The sequence below is a fragment of the Mya arenaria genome, chromosome 13, assembly GCF_026914265.1.
Source record: "Mya arenaria isolate MELC-2E11 chromosome 13, ASM2691426v1".
In the NCBI taxonomy this organism is placed as follows: Eukaryota; Metazoa; Mollusca; class Bivalvia; order Myida; family Myidae; genus Mya; species Mya arenaria.
This window is the reverse complement of record NC_069134.1, coordinates 26,161,891-26,183,834: the sequence shown is the minus strand read 5'-3', so window position 1 is coordinate 26,183,834 and position 21,944 is coordinate 26,161,891. Positions and strand designations below refer to the sequence as shown.

Sequence of the window (21,944 nt, the reverse complement as noted above, 5' to 3'; positions counted from 1 at the left end):
GTTATCTATGTCAGCTCAGTCACACCGGTGGCAGTAAGTAATCTATGTGAGCTCAGTCACATAGGCGGGGTAACGTTATCTATGTAAGCTCAGTCACAAACATGGCGTAAAGTTATCTATATGAGCTCAGTCACACCAGTGGCAATAAGTAATCTGTGTGAGCTCAGACACAAAGGTGGCGGAAATATATCTTTGTAAATTCATTCACAAAGATGGCATAAAGTTATCTATGAGAGCTCAGTAACAAAGATGGCGTAAAGTTATCAATGTGAGCTCAGTCACAAAGATGGGGTAGCGTTATCAATGTAAGCTCAGTCACAAAGATGGGGTAGCGTTATCTATGTAAGCTCAGTCACAAAGGTGGGGTAAAGTTATCTATGAGAGCTCAGTCACAAAGATGGGGTAGCGTTATCTATGTAAGCTCAGTCACAAAGGTGGGGTAAAGTTATCTATGAGAGCTCAGTCACAAAGATGGGGTAGCGTTATCTATGTAAGCTCAGTCACACAGGTGGGGTAAAGTTATCTATGAGAGCTCAGTCACAAAGATGGGGTAGCGTTATCTATGTAAGCTCAGTCACAAAGGTGGGGTAAAGTTATCTATGAGAGCTCAGTCACAAAGATGGGGTAGCGTTATCTATGTAAGCTCATTCATAAAGGTTGGGTAGCGTTATCTATGTAAACTCAGTGGGGAAACTTTTCTATGTAAGCTAAGTCATAAAGGTGGGGTAGAGTTATCTATGTTTATCTATGTGTGCTCAGTCACAAAGGTTGGGTAGCGTAATCTTTGTAATCTCAGTCACATAGGCGGGGTAACGTTAACTATGTGAGCTCAGTCACAAACATGGCTTTAAGTTATCTATGTCAGCTCAGTCACACCGGTGGCAGTAAGTAATCTATGTGAGCTCAGTCACATAGGCGGGGTAACGTTATCTATGTAAGCTCAGTCACAAACATGGCGTAAAGTTATCTATATGAGCTCAGTCACACCAGTGGCAATAAGTAATCTGTGTGAGCTCAGACACAAAGGTGGCGGAAATATATCTTTGTAAATTCATTCACAAAGATGGCATAAAGTTATCTATGAGAGCTCAGTAACAAAGATGGCGTAAAGTTATCAATGTGAGCTCAGTCACAAAGATGGGGTAGCGTTATCAATGTAAGCTCAGTCACAAAGATGGGGTAGCGTTATCTATGTAAGCTCAGTCACAAAGGTGGGGTAAAGTTATCTATGAGAGCTCAGTCACAAAGATGGGGTAGCGTTATCTATGTAAGCTCAGTCACAAAGGTGGGGTAACGTTATCTATGAGAGCTCAGTCACAAAGATGGGGTAGCGTTATCTATGTAAGCTCAGTCACAAAGGTGGGGTAAAGTTATCTATGAGAGCTCAGTCACAAAGATGGGGTAGCGTTATCTATGTAAGCTCAGTCACAAAGGTGGGGTAAAGTTATCTATGAGAGCTCAGTCACAAAGATGGGGTAGCGTTATCTATGTAAGCTCATTCATAAAGGTTGGGTAGCGTTATCTATGTAAACTCAGTGGGGAAACTTTTCTATGTAAGCTAAGTCATAAAGGTGGGGTAGAGTTATCTATGTTTATCTATGTGTGCTCAGTCACAAAGGTTGGGTAGCGTAATCTTTGTAATCTCAGTCACATAGGCGGGGTAACGTTAACTATGTGAGCTCAGTCACAAACATGGCTTTAAGTTATCTATGTCAGCTCAGTCACACCGGTGGCAGTAAGTAATCTATGTGAGCTCAGTCACATAGGCGGGGTAACGTTATCTATGTAAGCTCAGTCACAAACATGGCGTAAAGTTATCTATATGAGCTCAGTCACACCAGTGGCAATAAGTAATCTGTGTGAGCTCAGACACAAAGGTGGCGGAAATATATCTTTGTAAATTCATTCACAATTGGCATAAAGTTATCTATGAGAGCTCACTAACAAAGATGGCGTAAAGTTATCTATGTGAGCTCAGTAACAAAGATGGCGTAAAGTTATCTATGTGAGCTCAGTCACAAACATGGCGTTAAGCTATCTATGTGAGCTCAGTCACAAACATGGCGTTAAGCTATCTATGTGAGCTCAGTAACAAAGATGGCGTAAAGTTATTTATGTGAGCTGAGTTACAAAGATGGCGTAAAGTTATCTATGTGAGCTCAGTAACAAAGATGACCTTAAGTTATCTATGTGAGCTCAGTGACAAATATGGCGTAAAGTTATCTATGTGCGGTCAGTCACAAAGTTGGTGGAAAGTTATCTATGTGAGCTCAGTCACAAAGGTGGGGTTAAGTTATCTATGTGAGCTCAGTGACAAAGTTGTTGTAACGTTATCTATATGAGCTTAGTCACAAAGGTGGTGTAACGATAAGCTATGTCACAAATATGACGTAAAGTTATCTTTGTGAGCTCCGTCAGAAAGGTGGCGGAAAGTAAACTATGTGAGCTCAGTCACAAAGTGGCGGAAAATAATCTATGTGAGCCCAGACACAAACATGGCGTAAAGTTATCTACGTAAGCTCAGACACAAAGGTTGGGTAAGGTTATCTTTGTGAGCTCAGACACAAAGTTGGCGGAAAGTAATCTATGTGAGCTCAGACACAAAGGTGGCGGAAAAGAAGTTATCTATGTGAGGTCAGTCACAAGAGTGGCGGAAAGTTATCTATGTGTGCTACGTCTCACATTTGGGGTCAAGTTGTCTAAGCGAGTTCAATCACAAATTTGGGGTAAAGATATCTATGTGAGCTAAGTCACAAAGGTTGGGTAACTTTATCTACGTAAGCTCAGTCACAAATGTGTGGTAAAGTTATCAATTTGAGCTCAGTCACAAGGCGGGATAGCGTACAATACATAATTAATACAGTGCGGTTTTGTCCCTTCTACCTACACCGCACTAGCAGTGATATTTGCTAAATGGTCGAAATGTATCCTGTAGTATTGAATGTTAGATGGAAGAACAAATATCCTTTATCATTATCAATTAATATTTACCTCAGATTTTACAAACATGTATTGGTGTCTATACTTCAACTTCTCGGTAAGCTTATGATTCTTATTACGATGTACTACTGTTAGGGATAATTTGTGTAAACTATTTGTTTTACTCCCTTTGTTTAAGCTGTGATCGGAATTAAAGTATTAGAGTATTATAATTATATACTACAATTTTGCTCACATTCTCCTAAAATGGAAGGAAACCTAAAATGTGTAACCTGCGGACTAGGATCCACAGTGGACTTCCAAATCGCGGGGCAATAGGTCACCTGCAGCCTCGACTCCACAGTGGACTTACAGATCGCAGGGCAATAGGTCACCTGCAGCCTCGACTCCACGGTGGACTTCCATATTGCAGGGTTATTGATGACCTGAAGCCCCGACTCCACAGTGGACTTCCAAATCGCAAGGCAATAGGTCACCTGCAGCCTCGGCTTCACAGTGGACTTCCATATCGCAGGGCAATTGTTCACCTGAAGCCTCAGCTCCACTATTTACTTCAATAGTGAAGGGCAATAGGTCACCTGCAGCCTTGACTCCACAGTGTACTTCCATATCGCAGGGCAATAGGTCACCTGCAGCCTCGACTCCACAGTTGACTTCCATATCGCAGGGCAATAGGTCACCTGCAGCCTCGGCTCCACAGAGGACTTCCATATCGCAGGGCAATAGGTCACCTGCAGCCTCGGCTCCACAGTTGACTTCCATATCGCAGGGAAATAGGCCACCTGCAGCCTCGGCTCCACAGTTGATTTCCATATCGCAGGGCAAAAGGTCAACTGCAGCCTCGACTCCACAGTGGACTTCCATACCGCAGGGAAATAGGTCACCTGCGGCCTCTTTTCAACAGGGAAATTTGAGATCGAAGGGCAATAGTCGTTTATAGGTCGCAGACTGACCCCCTTGACAAATTGGCAAATTGATAGATGGTAAAGATGGTAATAGAAACTAAAAAAAAATAATAATAATTGGATCGACGCTCACTGAGCATGCCCATACGTATATGATATATATCGGTATCTTGTCGGAATGTCGGCAGATCAGCCCAATGATGACCGGAAAACGGTCCGATATTGACGTAAGTATCCCCAGTTGTGTATTGATACACTGTAGCTGAATTGTAGATTACATATTGAATAAATAAAATACTCTTAATAAACATTGAATACTTACGATAATGAGTGCTTTTGAGTCGATCAGAAGATATAGACATCGGACAGATATATTTTCAAATATCAGATATATAACCAAAAACGATATAGGACAGATATCCTTACGGTTGGTGAAAATCATTCTTCTTTAACATATATATATCTGTAGCTGAATTGTAGATTACATATTGAATAAATAAAATATTCTTAATAAACATTGAATACTTACGATAATGAGTGCTTTTGAGTCGATCAGAAGATATAGACATCGGACAGATATATTTTCAAATATCAGATATATAACCAAAAACGATATAGGACAGATATCCTTACGGTTGGTGAAAATCATTCTTCTTTAACATATATATTTATTACCGCCTATTTTCTTTTGCTTCATTTATACATTTGGAGCTGTTTATTATTTATCGTTAAACAATATGGCTGACCAAGCGCCAAATCTCGAAGACGAAATATTTCCCTATCCTGAGGGCAAAGCCAGATCGAGAGTATGGACTCACTTCGGCTTCAACAACAAAAAGCCAGGCCCACCTACCAAAGAAAATCTTGATATGGATTATGCCGTGTGCCGGCTTTGTAACAAGAAATATGCCAACAAAGGTTGGCGGTCAAACTTTTTCCTTTCGTTCTAAATGCGGACTGTTTTCTTTTAGTTTTGGCAATTCTATTAGCACGTTGGAACATTTGATACGATGCTCAGAAAGAATGTTTGTTCATTCATAAATAAAACTAGTAATTGATTTAACATATATGTTTGCATTTGGGTGGTTTTCAAAATAATGAGGCTTTTTCTTATATCTCTCCTAACTTTTTATTCCTTTCACTTTTGGAAAGTGTTAGCAGGCACATTATGGGCCAATCAATCTTGTTAAGAAAATTGTTGAGTTTCAAATGAATGGCTCAATCAGCAAAAAAGTTAAATGTTGCTAAATTTGTCCCCTGTGCACCCAAAAAAGTGTGACATTTTACATGAAGACCTTTATTCAAATGTGTTTCATTTTTTGAAACTGAATGATATAGTATTGTTTAATGTTTTTTATGTAACTTAACCCTGTCTCATTTAAAAAAAACATACTTCAAATAAAAAAAATATGTATTATCTTAACCAGATTTTAATGTCATTTGACGGACCCCCATTCATTTAAAAAAGAAGATATAATATTCGATTCACATTGAGAACACTACCATTCCATTTAAGCGCTATTTATATTAAATTACTATGTTATTTTAATAAATTTAACCTGCCAGCTTCATATAAATAACATAGTTTTATTATTTCATACATTATTTTGTCCGTAACTCAGATGCATGACTTATTACCCCAAAATGTCCCCTGTGCACCTTTTCGGTTGTTAGTTGTCAGATTTCTATAATTTCTTCAATAAAATGATATTCTGCTGTATTTCCCAGAAAAGAAAGTTACAACAGATGCAAAAAAAGTTTTCAGCCTCTCGCATACAGAGATTTGAAGGATCTGCATGGTTTAAAGCAATGTCCCCTGTGCACCCTGTTTTAGCAGATTTCAATAAAATGTCATAAACTAACAAATATGGTGCTATTTCCACATTCCGAGAAATGTGTATGTTATATTTAGGCATCATTTGATAGTTTAGCAACTTGATGGTAAGTGTGTCATAAATACTTTTTTATTATTTAATTATAAAGCCATTAAATGTTTACTTTTAAAGGTTTATCAAATTAATTTAAATACAGTTTCAGTATTGAGGCACATAAGATAACATATTTTGTTTAAATATTCTATTTTGATTTTATCATGACAATTAAAAAACATCAAATCAAATTGAAATTATTCATGTAATGCTTTTATATGTGCAAGGTATTATATGCTTCGATTCAGTGCACAGGGGACAATTTTTTCATATGGATAGCAAATATACCAGATTATAATTTTGTACAGGAAATAACCCTCATGAAACAGAAAGTCTGAAGTTTGTCTGAATTAAGCTGAATTAAGGTGAATAAAGGCCGAATTCAGTCTTACTGCAAAATTGGTGACTGAATCATTGCTGAACAACCAAATCTAGCATCTGAATGATGTCTGAATAAAAGCTGAACAGTGCTGACAAGATTCAGACCTGTTTCAGGTTCAAAGAATATGTCTGAAAGAGTACTGAAAAGAAACTGACATGTTCAGAACAAAGGTTCAGTCTTCTTTCAGCTTCAATGGATGTCTGAAGAAAGACTGAAAATAGATGCAACCAGTTTCAATTCTGATTGTTTCAGACTTTTAAAATCACCTAAAATGAAACTTGTCTGAGATGTTTCTGACATATTCAAGACTCATTTTCTGCATGTTAATTAAGTTATAACACTAAAAAATGTCAAAAACACAGTAAAACCTGTGTGACTTTAAACAAGGAACCTCACCAGGTCCTTAAATGTCCACTACAACTAAATTTAGACAAGACATTCTAAAATAATTGGTCAGAACAGACAATATATGGGCATCATACTTCAATATAATAACCATTATTAATGCGTAAAGTTTGAATGATTTACATTCACTTCTTTTGTAGTTATGTTCCAGATAAAATATGAGCAATGGTTAGAAAATATTTAATAAACAAATCATACAACATGTCATGACAAATGTAATTTAAATGTCTGAAAAATTCAGACTTTGAATTATCATACTGGACGTTTAAACGTATTATACTGAACAATTCAGACTTTTAAAATGACAAGTACTTTAAGAGTTCTATACACATTACTTTAAGGTGTGGTTAAAAAAAAACCTGCGAAAAATGTTCTAGAATTTTGTTCAGTTTTAGAATTATTCTAGAAGTTTTAGAATCATTCAAGAATCACCTTACACATTCAAGAACATACGTTCTAGAACCCCAGCAATTCTAGAATATTAATTCTTAATGATGCTTATAAATTCTGAAAACTTAAAGAACACTAGTTCAAGAACCCACACAATTCTAGAATATCAGTTCTTAACAATTAAAATTCTGAAACTTTGCTTAATTTCTAGAATCAGAATTCTGGACACGTTTAGGTTCTTGAATATTTATTCTACTTCTAACAAAATTCTACAACATTGTCCAATTTAAAATTAAAAATCATCAATTTTTTTGCACAGAATTCATCAAAACATTCCAAGTCCATGAAACTGTTCATGAACCTAAGTTCATGAACCTGAATCATTGAAGTTTAATGAATTTGATGAACTGTTAAACCATTCAAAATATTAGACGTCCAGCAGAAGGGTGTGGCAGCAAAAGGCAGGCTGTTGTGAATTGAGAAAGTGGTGACTGTTTGGTGAAGATCGGATGAAAACTTAAGACTTAAAAAAGCCATTTAGGATAATTCAAGGGCAATAACCTATAAATGCGTGGGGTTTCCATGCGTATCTATCAACTGGAATATAAAATCCAGCAAATTGCAGGTTTGAAACATTTGTTTAAATAAACAATTAAATATTATCACCTGCTTTTTTCAGATCGTCCAAGATAGAGATAATCACAATGGGAGCTGGTATTGATCTCACTATTAGACAGTGTTATAAAAAATAACACTTCAACTAATAGAATTTAAGACCATTGAGGGTACAGTATTAAATTAATCCAGGAAAAACATGCTGATGGTATTCTAATTGAATACGTATTCGTGGCTGTCCGAATTTGATGGCTGACGCAATATAGATATCCTGAATTGCCCTATTTTCTAAAATACTTTAATTTACTAAACATCTTTGCCAGCACTGGTTAATTAGTTGTCAAACAGGTTTAAGGTATATTGTTTACAGGTTCACTAAACTTAAAACGACTCTACAATCATTGAAAATGACACAATCCGATGTCCGGTGTTGATGTTTTTTTCCACCCACTTCCGGTATTGCTTACGGATCGCTTACGTCTTTATTAATTATAAATAAAATTAAAATAAAATATACCCTAGTGGAAAAGCTTGTAGTTAAGCTTCCTTTTCAAAAGAGATCACATAGAAAATATGAAAACAAATGAAGAAAAGACTCACTGTTGAAAATATTAACACAATGAAGTCTAGGAAGCGCAGAGAATGACTTAGGAAAGATCACAAGTTGCAGAAAATGTATGACAGAGATCGAGATACTGAGAAAAAGAGCAGAATTTGCCAGGTATTGCTCAAACGCTACTTAGAAAGAGGACAAATAGATCATATATATGATTTACAAATAAAAGAAAAGGGGAAACTTAAGAAGCAGGGGCAGAGAAGAAATAAAATGAAGCGAAATGAGGAAACAACAAAAGTCCAGAAAATGACAGACATAATAAAAGGAGAAAGGTTAAAATGAGAAGGTATGAATACACACAGTTGAAGCAGAATCAGTTCAGAAAAAGCACAACATGCAAAACCTTCGGAGGGATTCCATGGCATGGGCCTCCACAATTAACCGTCTGGTAAAGAATGCCACACCAAAGTGAAGGTCTTAAAATAAGTCATGTTGTAGAAAATTACACAATTGGTGATGTCTGTCAGTCATAGTCATAAGAAAAGTAGGCAAACCAACTAAATCAGGAAAAAAGGCAGCTAGTATACACAAGCAATGCTAAGAATATGTGGAGTTGCAAGAAAAGTCTTTGACAATTTGAGCGCCTAAAAATGGACCAAAGTAAAACCATGTCAAAGCCAGGTGAATTTAAATCCTTGTGGAAACCAAAAGTTGAGAATTTTCTTGAATTTAATTCTTGAATAATGCCTAATAAAAAAGATACTATTCTATTGAGTAGGATGCCAAAAGCAAAGAGGCATCTTTTAAATTTAGACCTGTGAATTAAATTTAGACATGTTCACATAAGTGTTTAATGGTAACAGGTGCATTGAGACCAAAATCATTATTCCACTCTGTGGACATATTTTATTCCATTGTTTAGAAATTTAGTTTTGTAGGCTCTAATATAATCTTTCAAACATTTACAGTATTGTTTCAAGCTTTACTGAAAGTACAGTTCCTCTTATTGTAAAAATGTTTACCAGGAAAAGTTAAGTTACAAAAATAATTACATAATTAAAAAATATTACTTGCATTATAATTTGTCCCCTGTGCACCCTTTCCATTATTTAACAAAGTACTAAACATGTATGAATTCTAGTACTTTATATTACCATTGATGATATTTTCTTACTTTTTGACTTAATATGAAGTAATTAATGCTATATATGTGATTGTTTGCTGTAAGTTGTTCTCTTAGCCACTATCTTCCATTTGCATCATTACATGCTGTTGAATTTTGAGGAAATTGTTGTGAAAATGTGATACTGAAGAAATTTTGAGGAATACACTCTATCATATACACAAAAATGTCTTAAGTTGATCACAAATCATTATTTTATTAACATTTTCGAAAGTGAATAATAATGCATATTATATTGGCCTTCAATATGCGTCCCCTGTGCACCGAAAAATAGTTCAATTTTGAAATGAAAAATTTGGCAATTGTAAGTTAAAATACATTCTTGAAATTTGGTATGTGGTCTATAAAGATGCATAAGGTGAGGTTAATGTAGATTTTTCCCTTATTTGATTCTTGTTTTAATTACAGCAAAAACTTTGTGAGGTAACAATTTATTTTTGGTTTCAAATTTAGACAAAATGTGTTGATTTTTGTATTTTTCTTAAACAACTAAGTTACTATGCACATGACTACACACAGGTACGAATTACTGATTATATAATTCAGAAAAAGCATATGATTTATGCAAGGTTCTTGTCATAAGATACTTTTATAAATTAACCTTATTGTACGCAATATTTGGATTTAAGGTCAAATTTTTTTTTAATTTGTATTTCCTGATACTTTCCCAAAGTTGTTTCTGTGTAATTTGAAGTATTTACTTTCATGTAAAATATGTGACAATCATGAAAACTGGGTTTTTCAACCCCTATGTCACACTTTTGCCTCATTATTTTGAAAACCACCCATTTGGTGTTGTCAACAAACCACTTGGGTAAAAAAGGCATGACAGTTGTACTATATGACAGTCTACATTCCGAGACTAAGACTTTGATGCAACATAAAACTCAGACTGTAGAGCGAATCAGTTTGATTATTACAGTATTTATTTGGCTCATAGTAATAAAAGAAAAACAACTACTTCAAACATGGTACATATACATGTATAACATAAGCTTAGTTTAAAATGATTATGAGTTATTAACTTATTGTACAAAATACTACTACATTTAAGATATAGTCAGAAATGGTCCAACCGATTGTACTATCGATAATGGAACCGATCATCGATAGTAAAGCTGGAACCGATTCCCATCACTACCTTTAAGACAATGTTTTTATGTATTCTAGTTCATTTATTGTTCACAATACTCAAGAGGTTTTGCTACTTTTTTCAATATTTTTTTATATAAGTTGTATCCAGTCTCCTCCCTGTGTGATCGAAAGGGGATTACACACCATGTAGACAACTGTGTGATCGGAAGGGGATTACACCATACAGACCACTGTGTGATTGGAAGGAGATTACACATCATATAGACCACTGTGTGATTGGAAGGGGATTACAATCCATATTGACCACTGTGTGATAAGAAGGGGATTACACACCATATAGACCACTGTGTGATCAGAACAGGATTACACACCATATAGACCACTGTGTGATCAGAACAGGATTACGCACCATATAGAGCACTGTGTGGTCAGAACAGGATTACACACCATATAGACCACTGTGTGATCAGAACAGGATTACACACCATATTGACCACAGTGTGATCAGAACGGGATGATACACCATATAGAGCACTGTGTGATTGGAAGGGGATTACAAACCATACAGACCACTATGATCAGAAGGGTATAACACACCATACAGAACTCTGTGTGATCAGAAGGGGATTACACACCATATAGACCCAACGGGTTAAATTTGGTTTCAATGTACAGACAACGAAGGTTGACAGTGGATGCAGATCCAGATAGTGTTCACATGGAATACCATCTTTCAAAATAATTGAGTATTTCAATATTAAAGGAATTACATTTCTTTTTACAATTCAAATGACAAATAGTAAGATTATTTAATGTTTTAAGAGTTTTCAGTGGTTGCGCTAATGTCATATGTTTGCCGCTTTGTTTCAGTCAGAGTCAGGCGCGTACCAAGGCTCACTCCAAAACCCCTCACTAAAAGAATTTAGATTCCCTCGAAATGGCAAGGAATAAAAATAATGAAGGAGTGTTTTCGCCAGGATTTTCCGAAGGCTTGTCGGGACTCAGGGTATCAGAGGGGTGTGTCCTCCCTACGCCAAGGTTGTTTTTTTTTAAAATGTAGTGCAAATGGTATGATTTCCTGCGTTCCTAGCTTAACTTACCAAATATATAGTCCAACTATAAAATTGTCGTTTTTCATTTATGTTATCGTATGCCTGAAAGTTTTTTACTGAACAATTGCACATGGTAGTGAGAAGAAATATTTATATTGACACCGGTGATGTACCAAGTATAATGTGTAAACCACAACCTCCCTGCAGTCTGCTGTCCATGTACATAAAAAGGGTCACTCACTCACCAGGGGATCACATGAAGATGGTAGATGGATGATGATGCTTCAAGTGAAATGTTTCTGACATGTATGCCTTCTGGCGATCAGCTCCAACCTTTATGATATTACCTAAGCACATGATGATACAGCCGACTTGCCTGCTTGCTATTGGTCAACTCTTAGGAAAGAGTCAATTGTGTATTGTCAATATTGATAATTGTTTTGATAAGGCTCAACACTGCTGGGATTAAGGCATGTCAATGCAATTAAGGCTTGTCGGTAAGGAGTATCGCCACGGAAAAGGTGTGTCGGGCTTAACAACCCAAAAAGTCCTGGCGGAAACCCTACGAAGTCTTTATGGAGTATCCTACATATATACATGTTACTTTACACTGTCGTAAAATTACTAAATGTAATCACATTTTGAGTGATTGAATAGTTCCTTTATATCTGTAATCAGACTTAGTATTGTTAAACAAAGTCTTACGGCAGGGGATACTGATCTCACTCTCACCCTATATATTACATAACACGTACACTAAGACCAAAATAAAGTAATAACTTTTCAACACCTCCATCTTTTCAACACCTTGATCAAGTGTACGGGCAAATAGTTGAAAATGCTTTAAATATGCCACTGAGTGACTGTCAGTTTGTTAATAATACTAATAGTGTTTGATTTTGTGCAAAATAAGAGAATATTATTTCTTATTTATATGCAGTTATTCTCTCCAAACTCCTATCACTATACAGTAGAAAGAGAAAAGTAAAATCTCTTATATGGCCATCTTTGGTCTGCACTTGTTCATTTTGACGTATTCTTATCATATTTTTCCTCAATTAATGAAATTTTTGAATAAAAAAAGTCACTTGGACAGTTTAATTGCGCTAGTTCAATGTGCTAAATTAATCTAAATATTTTTTGTTCGAATGTTATGAGTACGAATCGAAGTAAATTGCAAGGTTGAAAACTTCCTTTACTTTCGCTTTACCACGGTTTTATAGGTCCGTGGCTTTACTGGTGCATGTAAGCTTAACGTTTAAATGTGAAAATCAACAGTTGGGAGGAAATAGTTCTATTCTGATAGTTGCCAGTTACCTTTACCTTAGCGTAAAAGGACATAATCCAGGAATTGATAAATCAAATGTTGAGCGCCTTTTGTTTGCGCACGTGACCAAACACCTGTCAATATTAACAGGTACCGTCAAAACAGTAAGCGATTCAATTCAAATGTGCTTAGAAGACGGACAGGATTTACTCCCCCTAGCGTTGGTGCATCATAAAATCATCTACTTAGTGGGGCATATAAATGAGAATGACAGAGAAAGGGATTGAATAACATTGTATTGTTATAAGGAAATTATTAAGCATGTTTATATACGTATGCCCAAGACGTAGTCTCACATGTAAATTAAGCAACTCTATTTAAATGCCTCTGTTATAATTTACGGTCACTCACGGCTCATCGAATCTTTGCTGAAATTGTTGCCTGTGAGATCAATCAATAGTCACTGACAGGGATAACAATGTTTAACGTTTTAATTGATGATTCCGCGAAAAAACAAATAAGTGATTAAGTGCAAACTTTATTAATATATTTCAGTTCTATGCGTTCATATACCAGCGTTCAGTAGCACTAACTATGCATCGCAATCTCCATCACTGGCTTTCTCCACTCCCCTGGAAGAGAAGCGATGACAGATTAGATCAACAGCTCGTAAATTTATACATATGACCCTTATTATTGTATAAATAATAGACTATCATCTGGTGGCATACTTGCAAACATTGCTTCGTATGAACCACTAAGTAACAATTTAAATAAGCTAACGAACTAAGCAGAAATACTCAATTACTAATATACGGAAGAATTTATCATAAAATAACACTTTTTATCACAGTTGATACATGTATTGCCAGGAAATACTCACTACTGAGTATACTTCATAACATAAGGCGGGCCCCAATATCACGAAAATACTCAAGTCAAATCTCAATCCCATTCTCAACTCATTTTTCCACATAACAGTATGGCATTATTAAACTTGAATGACTTATGTTTTACTGTTTTAAAGCTCTTTCTCTTGTGCATTTTGTTGATTGAAATCATTGCTCAATATTCTTCAAATATTTTTTTTATCTATTTAGCACAAAATGTACTTGAGTAAAACTAAAAAAATAATAAATAAGACTCAAGAACAGTGTTTAATTTCAAATATTTTTTTCTATAAAAAATGACCAACAAGTTTAATCAACATAATCTATGAGGGAATGCTCTTTTAAAAAGGGGATAATACATATAGAATTTTGAATCATTATATTATCTGTTTTGAGATATAAAAAAAAAAATAGTTGAGATTAAGATTTGACTTAAGTATTTTTGTGATATTGGGGCCGAATATAAACTAGAATACGTTTGGTACTTACGCGCAGTCCATCATGCACTCGTTGCCATAGGTGATCCCGTCCTTGCCGCATACGGGGGCATGGAGCAGTATGCAGGCACATGTCGGACACTCGCCGTCAGACTTTTTTGGCGTGTTTCTGAAAATAATAACATGTGTACATTTAAATGTTTGCAGTGTCCCAACTGGTGCCATGTAATGCCCCGATTCGAATTTTGAACCCCCCCCCCCCCCTCCCCCGAAGTAGGTGCACGCTGGTATTTAGAGCTCTATCTAACTCATTGAAAAGTCTGATTCGGGCAGCTGAATGAGAACGAATGACTTATTACAGTAGATAGAGGCCGCTTACCTAACGTATACGTAATTAAAAATTAAAGACCCCTTTCATATTAATATATGTTGTTTTGCAATGAAGATTCTTAGATGGAGAACGCTGTATATATTATCCCATATCATCAGAGGTCAAACTAAGTCAAGTGCAGTTTACAAAGATGTATACATGTACATACGCGCAATTTCGTTCACAATCGTTGGGATAGGTCACTCCGTCCCTCCCACATACGGGGTCATAGTTTCTGGGACAAGCGCAGGAGCTTTTGCCTTGGGTAACTGTCAACACAGAAAGAAAAATGCTTTAAAAAAAGCACAAAAAACTTTCATTCGAAAGTGTCTAGTTCTTTCATAAAACAAGTTCAGTTTTCACGTACATTGAGAAATACTAACATTGAGTTCCGAGCTAATACAACAAATCGTTTTTAATTTCCCTTCATATTGTGATAACAAATAATAGTACTGCAAAGTATACTGACTATTGTACTGTTGTCGCTGCGATGTACAATTGTATTTGAAAATATAATTGAGACATACAGAAGTTTGTGTCGTATTCGTCTTAAGATGATATCATGTGAATACATTTGTACGCCTACTAAACGCCAGCTCCGCCACATATCGGTGGTGCAAAGAAAATGAGCTGTCCAAACTTCCGTGGTGCAGTTATGTCTTTTGTTTATTTATTCACACATAAGTATGACGTATGACTTATATTTCATCTGATATTTTTTATTAAATGGACATACATAATGTATTTCCACAAATCGGAGAATGTAGTACCGTGTAAGATCACTTTTACTACATATTGGCTACAATTCCGTTTTTATGCAGTACGATTTGTGGTGCCAGGAGCTTCTCTCCCGATACGGACTTGTTCATATTTCGAGATCTGCTAGCATTTCAGCTACATTTCGGTGCATAGACAAACCATACATAACATTCTGGCGCATGAGAGTAGTACTGCTATGTACAGTTTTATGGCATCGTAGCAAACCTGTGGAAAAAATGTGTTCTTACTCGGAAGTAGGCATAACTTGTTTCATTGCCAAGATATTTCCTGGAATTTCGTTTCCGTTCAAGGTTAGAATCACTCAGGCACTAAACTAGTGTCAATTTTATTTTTATCTAAACATATAAACATGCTTTCAGGCTATCATATAAGGGGTTGTTTATGTGTATTCATATATGTGTTGTTATTCGTGTTCACTTTGTTGTATATTTGCATTTTTACATTGTATATACGTGCATTCGCATTATTTGATACACTATTTTGCTCTCCAAACTTTGGAGGAAATACAGTTATACCTGTCCATCTATACACGAATAATTTAACATCTATGTCAAACATGTCAGACATGCGCTAAAGGTTTGTATTATTGCTTCATGTTATAGTTCTAAGCCAGTATTCAGCAGAAGCTAGCCGGCATAATATATAAGGAGATCTCTTATTTAAATTTGTAATTAATTTAATAGCAATGCAGTGTATTTGCAATGTATCACAACTTACTATTTCATTTTCGAGCATTGTTACACAACTATTGTGCCTTCTACTTATTATAATTATACATATTTGTAACAGTATGTTCCATTGTATATACATGTTAATATTGTGTTTTTTTCCTCATATGCCGTATGGTTTATTGGATTTGAAATAAATTATATATTTCAAATTTCTACATGTAATTAAATGAATACAAAAACACATACCCGCCAAAACCGCAGCAACAATAACGCACAGTACAAGGACCTTCATTGTTTCTGGAACATTGCAACATAAGTTTGTGAAAAAAGTTCAAATGATATCAAGGATGTTACTCTGAGGTTCAACCGTTTAAACACTTTACCATTCACTTGCAAATTTTCCACATAGTATTTACACATAAAAAATATAATAAAATCTCATCTTACCAGTGGATGTCCAACGGGAAGCAGCAACGATGTCGGCTGATGAAGTTCTTAATCCTGATCACCCCTTTTTATAGGATTTATAGTACATACGTGTACACATATAATTCACAGCTGTGACACGTCTAAGCATCCATCACTATCAGCCTAAAGCGCATGAACCGTCGGGGAAATGCAGTATGGAATAGACAAAAATATATAAAAAAAAACCCGAAACAAAACAGACAGGTTTACACAAGAACCTTGCTTTTAAAACACATAAACCTTGCTTAAAAGGAGCGATTACATATTAAGCCGAAAACAATTGAACCATATTTAATGGGCCAAAAGGTACTCACAAAAATGCCAGATATGGTAATTAGTGTGTAAACGCCGAAGGCTTCACATAAAACTCGTGAACTGTCAGCGTTCAATTAAAAATGGAACTCCACGCTGACAAGCAAGGTGTGTTGACAGTTGTTGTTCGGTCACAGATTGTTCTGTTCCAGGCGTCGAGGCTACATTTGTGGACGCGTTCAGGTTCAGGTTCGTGCAATGTCTGGTTTTCAACTTCATGCACTTATTCATGACCCCTTTTGGTGCAAAAGATCAGTGTCAATGGATCACTTTGGAGTATCGTTGTACTAGTTGACTCTAAGATTTTAGTAGGGGTCAGTGATTCAGTTGTACATTTAGTAATATACATGTGGATAGTACAATTTCTGCATGGCAGTGGCATTTATATGCATGTGGCAATTCGATGTACACTCGATTCCCGTTTGCTCGAACATGTTTGGCTCGGTTTTCACATGCGCTCGATTTTTTTATACAAAGTACCGATTTTTGTTTAGTGTTTGATTCTATGAAATACATTTAAGTTTCGCATGATCCGATTTCGCCTGTTTCGATTTCACGGGCTCGAAGTAAAAAGGGATTAGACGAAATGCCAACGCTGTTGTTTGCATCCCAACTCTTCCTAGCATAAAGCAAGAAGGTCAACGTTGAAGTGATTGGTGGCGGTCTCCCAGGCCTGTCGAAACCTAACATACCAAGAATCAGCCATTTACGCTTTCCCAACTCTTCCATGGCATAAAGCAAGGAGGTCAATGTTGAAGTGGTTGGTGGCGGTCTCACAGGCCTGTCGAAGCCTAATATACCAAGAACCACCCATTTGCGCTTTCTCAACTCTACCATGTCCCGATGCAGATAAGGTCAAGAATAATTAGTTTGTACTTTATGAAGACTTAAATAAAGACCACTCATATAACAAAATATCCCCAAAATACTCTGTTAAACGTTGATGTTTTTAATTTAAATTAGAGGTTATCAACTGTTATAAATTCTTTATGAAACAGTCGAGATAATGTTGTTTTATTTTTACCAACGAATTTATAAATGTTTGTATGACATGGTTTACATTTATATAATGTTATCGTTGTAATTGTTCAGTCATATCATATCTTTAATAATTTAATACATTAGTAATCTTTATATTACTAATATACGAGTATCTACTGATAGCCATTGTTTATATTGATTCCCACCAAGACCGGATGAGGTTGATTTAAATATAATTGATAATGTCATGTACAAACAATAAACAAGACAAAAAAAAACGTATAAAGAAGCATTTGCAACGATGCATTGAACAGTGAAACAGCAATTAATGTTAAAGTTGTACATTTTAAGACAAAATCATGACAACAATTCCGCCAGGCCCAGTCGTTGCTACAGAGACGTCTTCATTTCCATCAAGAACAACAACACAAGACGTAGGAACCCTTTTAGTAAACAGTTCGGTTGTTTCGACAAAAGGAATTAGTACATCTACTGTGATTTCTGACATTTCAACAGTGCTAGGGTTGCAGAATGGGACATATAGTACTAGTGGTAATATTTTGTTCTTTGGGTACAATAATTGAAATTAAGAATATTTTTCTCTTAAAATGGAACATCTTTGTTTGTATGCAACAATTGCTTTAAATGTTTCTGTTTGTATTATGGAAAAGTACACTGTTACGCTGTTAAATCTAAGTCTCACTTTTATTCCAAGGGACTCGCACAAATCGATGTCATATTATTACATTTAATATTAATTAAGTGCATACTATAAATGTGTATTTATTATATTCTTGAACTTGCAAATCTGTACCTATTACAGTCGATTTAAGATGTAGTTTGTTATGTATATAATTGTATTTCTCATTTTCAGACGAGGCAAGCGTTGGTGCAGGTGTAATTGTTGGAGTGGTTTTGGCGGGGCTTATCGCATTGGTCCTTGTGGGACTTGGCACTGGCTTTTTGCTTAAACGGAGAAGGTAACCAGAACTCGATATATATATTCCCTCACTTAATTTAAATTCACTACTTTTACTTTCATTTGTTTGAAACTTCCATATTCACACGGACCTATGTTTATAGGTCGAGATATCTAAGATCACGGACCTATGTTTTCGAGGTCCGTGATCTAAAATATCTCGAATACGATCTGGGACCAATCACAAATCCTACTCCCACATATGATCAAATAAAACGCCAATGCCGCATTTAAGTCGGACTTTTTATTTGACGATGCAATTTTGCAAACCTAGAATTTGAGCTAGTGACCTACAGTAGTATTTTTAACCAAAAATACCCATATTTATACTTATCGGAGATATCGTTCATACAAATAGCATGATCAACAGAAACTATTTCATTTGTGTGAGAAAAATGAACATTTTATAAATACATCAGCTTTTCCAATAAGATCTGTCCCAGAGACCTAGTTTTTGACCCTAGATGTCACACTTTATCATCTAAGATTTCATGTACACAAATATTTTTATAAAGTTAACTGAAATTTAAATTTTTGAAAATTATGGGTAGATCTATATGAAATTCATGATTCATGTGTGTTTATGAAATAGCAATTGAATTTAGTTGTTGACTGATATTGATAAGTTTGGTAAGCATAGAATTTTTTTATGACATCGGAATAATATTTCCTAATATTTGACCTAGTGACCTAGTTTTTGATATAATGTGACCCATATTCCCAAATGTTTAAGACAATATGTAGACAAATATTCTGACCAAGTTTCATAAAGATTTGACAAAAATTAATATTTTTTATGACCGTGGAATTCTTTCTCCTAAAATTTGACCTTGTGACCTTGCGTTAGATTTTGACCGGGGATGACCCATATTAAAGAATTTTTAAGATAGTATGCAGAAAAATATTCTGACCAAGTTTCATAACGATCTGACAAAAATTGTTGACTTTATGATGTGCAAAGCTTTTTCTAAGATTTGACCTAGTGACCTAGAATTTGAACCGGGATGACCGATATTAAAAAAATGCAAGATATAATGCAGATAAGCATTCCGACCATGTTTCATCAAGATTTGATAACAATTATTGAATTTATTACAGTGAAATATTTCTTCTAAAGATTTGACCTAGTGACTTAGTTTTTGACCCGAGGTGACCCATATTCACACATTTTCAAGATAACATGCCGACAAATAGTCTGACCAAGTTTGATAACCATTGGATAAAAACTCTTGATTTTATTACATAAATTGAAAACTTTAACGCAGAATTGTTAACGCCCGCGCGCCCGGTTTTCGCCATTCTATAACCCATAATTTTTCGATGAAAAATCCGGCTAAAAAAGTAATTGATGAAAGCAAATGTTAAAACTGTACGTAAGCTGCTTTTTTATTCATATATTTCCGCCTAAATGTTTTTAATTATGATAAATTAAGTTTCATAGAGCTTGAGTCTTATGCCGTCTGGAACAGCGCGTCATCAGTGGTGAGAAATGTGTTTAACAAGTTTACGTTGCTAAAGAAAACGTAGTGAGAAAAAACTAGACCTAGTTATAACATGTATGTAAAGCCACACTAAGTCTGAAAGAATGTCGAACCGATGACGAACCAGTGACCGACAGATGACTTAAGCTATACAGGCCCGATATCGGCCCGATATGTTGCCGACAAGATATCGGTTAGGCTTGTATCCGTTGGCTAAAGCGTATCGGCAATAATTACGTAGTTTAAGATATCTATCCGATATATGAGATAAATCGGTCCGATATCTATCCATTATGGGATTGCTAGCTGGGCGAAGCGACTATTATATTTGGGTAATCGCGGAGCAAAGAAATACACTATCAGAAAGCAATTATCCCGATTCACTTAAGGTTTGGCATAAAATAAAAGTAGAAGATGCGGTAACAGGTAAACTTTCAGTAAATTTATAAGAGATTTTACTAGCTGAAAGTGATAGGCTTTATTAAGTTTAAGGTGATGAATCTATTTTCTATGTCAGCAACAACCAAAGCTATGAAAATGTTCTCCAAAGGAAGTGTCCATCTTTATTTGAAATCAAAAAGGCTGACCGTCAGTAAAAAAAATATAGAAATCTGAAATTTTCTTCGGAATGATGTGAAAAAAACGATGCAGTTTTTAATACCTTTAACTGCTACATATAATTAGGTTCATGCGCAAAATAAAGCATCAAATAGTCGATAATGTTTTAAAGAAATAACAGCATAAAAAAAGATGCACTCTCACAAATATACCGTTTTTACAACTTTTTTTTATCATTTTTTTGTCTTGGAAAGAGCAAATTTTAGCGTAAATATCTGCAAACCAGTGATACTAGTATAAGACTGCGGACAAAAGATGAGATCGCAGATTTTATTAGTTCCGTTCGAAAATTAATAATTTCTGGCTTAAAGCTTTACTAACGGTTCAAGAAAATTGCATAAAACATCAATTTTTGAACTTAAATATAAAAATCTGCAATCTAACTTTTTGTCAGCAGTTTCCATGCATTTTCGCAAAAATTGGCTCATTCCAAGACAAAAAATTAAAAAGTTGTCAAAACGTTCAATCTGTGAGAGTGCAGCTTTAAATAACAGAGGCGTTAGTCAACTTGTCGAATAATATATGAAAAATGAACATATATATATCCTGGATGTAACTGGTAGACATGCAACATATCACAAGTCAGAGTAAGGTGTGAATGATTGATTTTCATTACGGTTAAGGGGTTAAATTACACGTAATTTGAAGATGGCATTAGAAAATACATAGAAAGTACACAAATGGCAGTTTCCAAAAAGGCAGAGTATGCTCAGCAATACTGTTTTTGCTGTTATATGTTACCATTTTGCCCCCCCCCCCCTGTAGTACATGTAATATGTAATCCAGGAACGTATTAATTACGCATATTCATTCTTTGCACAGCTTTTATGTAGATAAACTGTTTTTTTAGTGTCGTGAAGTTTTAACGGTAACGACCTGTATTCACGCGTGTTAATATAATACATGGAAATCTAAATTAAGACCCAGCATGACCGACTTGGGAATATTCGAACTTGACCAAGAACTATCTGGTCTTAGTGACATTGGGTAGAACCTGGCAATTCTGGAGTGTTAAGATTTGACCTGGTGATCTACTTTTGGCTCGATATTCGACCTTGCCCTTGATATCATCTAGATGAACATTCTGGCGGCAGTTTCAATCAAGACCATAGTCGACATAAGGCGTAAATTGAACTTATCTTAGTCATAGTTTCACTCTTTTGCTGCATTTCTGTGTGAAATGAACTGAAGTCAGCAAAGAAAGTGAACACATAGATTTTTTTAGATGTATTGCCATTT

At 35.4% G+C, this 21,944-nt stretch overlaps 1 protein-coding gene across 1 annotated transcript; it reads right to left on the bottom strand.

Moving 5' to 3' along the window:
- Window positions 1–13,243: 13,243 nt before the first annotated feature.
- On the bottom strand, window positions 13,244–17,483 carry LOC128215155 (serine protease inhibitor dipetalogastin-like). Its single transcript, XM_052921873.1, has 6 exons — window positions 17,339–17,483; window positions 16,314–16,367; window positions 16,113–16,163; window positions 14,585–14,684; window positions 14,098–14,214; window positions 13,244–13,350 (listed from the first exon to the last, which is right to left on the bottom strand). The coding sequence occupies exons 1-6, from the start codon at window positions 17,481–17,483 to the stop codon at window positions 13,311–13,313; spliced, it is 507 nt and encodes a 168-aa protein (XP_052777833.1). The 3' UTR covers window positions 13,244–13,310.
- Window positions 17,484–21,944: the final 4,461 nt, after the last annotated feature.

Excerpts from the sequence above, each read along its gene's own strand:
- LOC128215155 (XM_052921873.1), bottom strand. The coding sequence starts at position 17,483 with ATGGTAGAGTTGAGAAAGCGCAAATGGGTGGTTCTTGGTATATTAGGC. Across the intron at positions 16,368-17,338 it reads GCGTAAATGGCTGATTCTTG|GATTAAGAACTTCATCAGCC; the intron begins GTATGTTAGGTT and ends AGGGGTGATCAG. Across the intron at positions 13,351-14,097 it reads GAGTGCATGATGGACTGCGC|GGGAGTGGAGAAAGCCAGTG; the intron begins GTAAGTACCAAA and ends CTTCTCTTCCAG.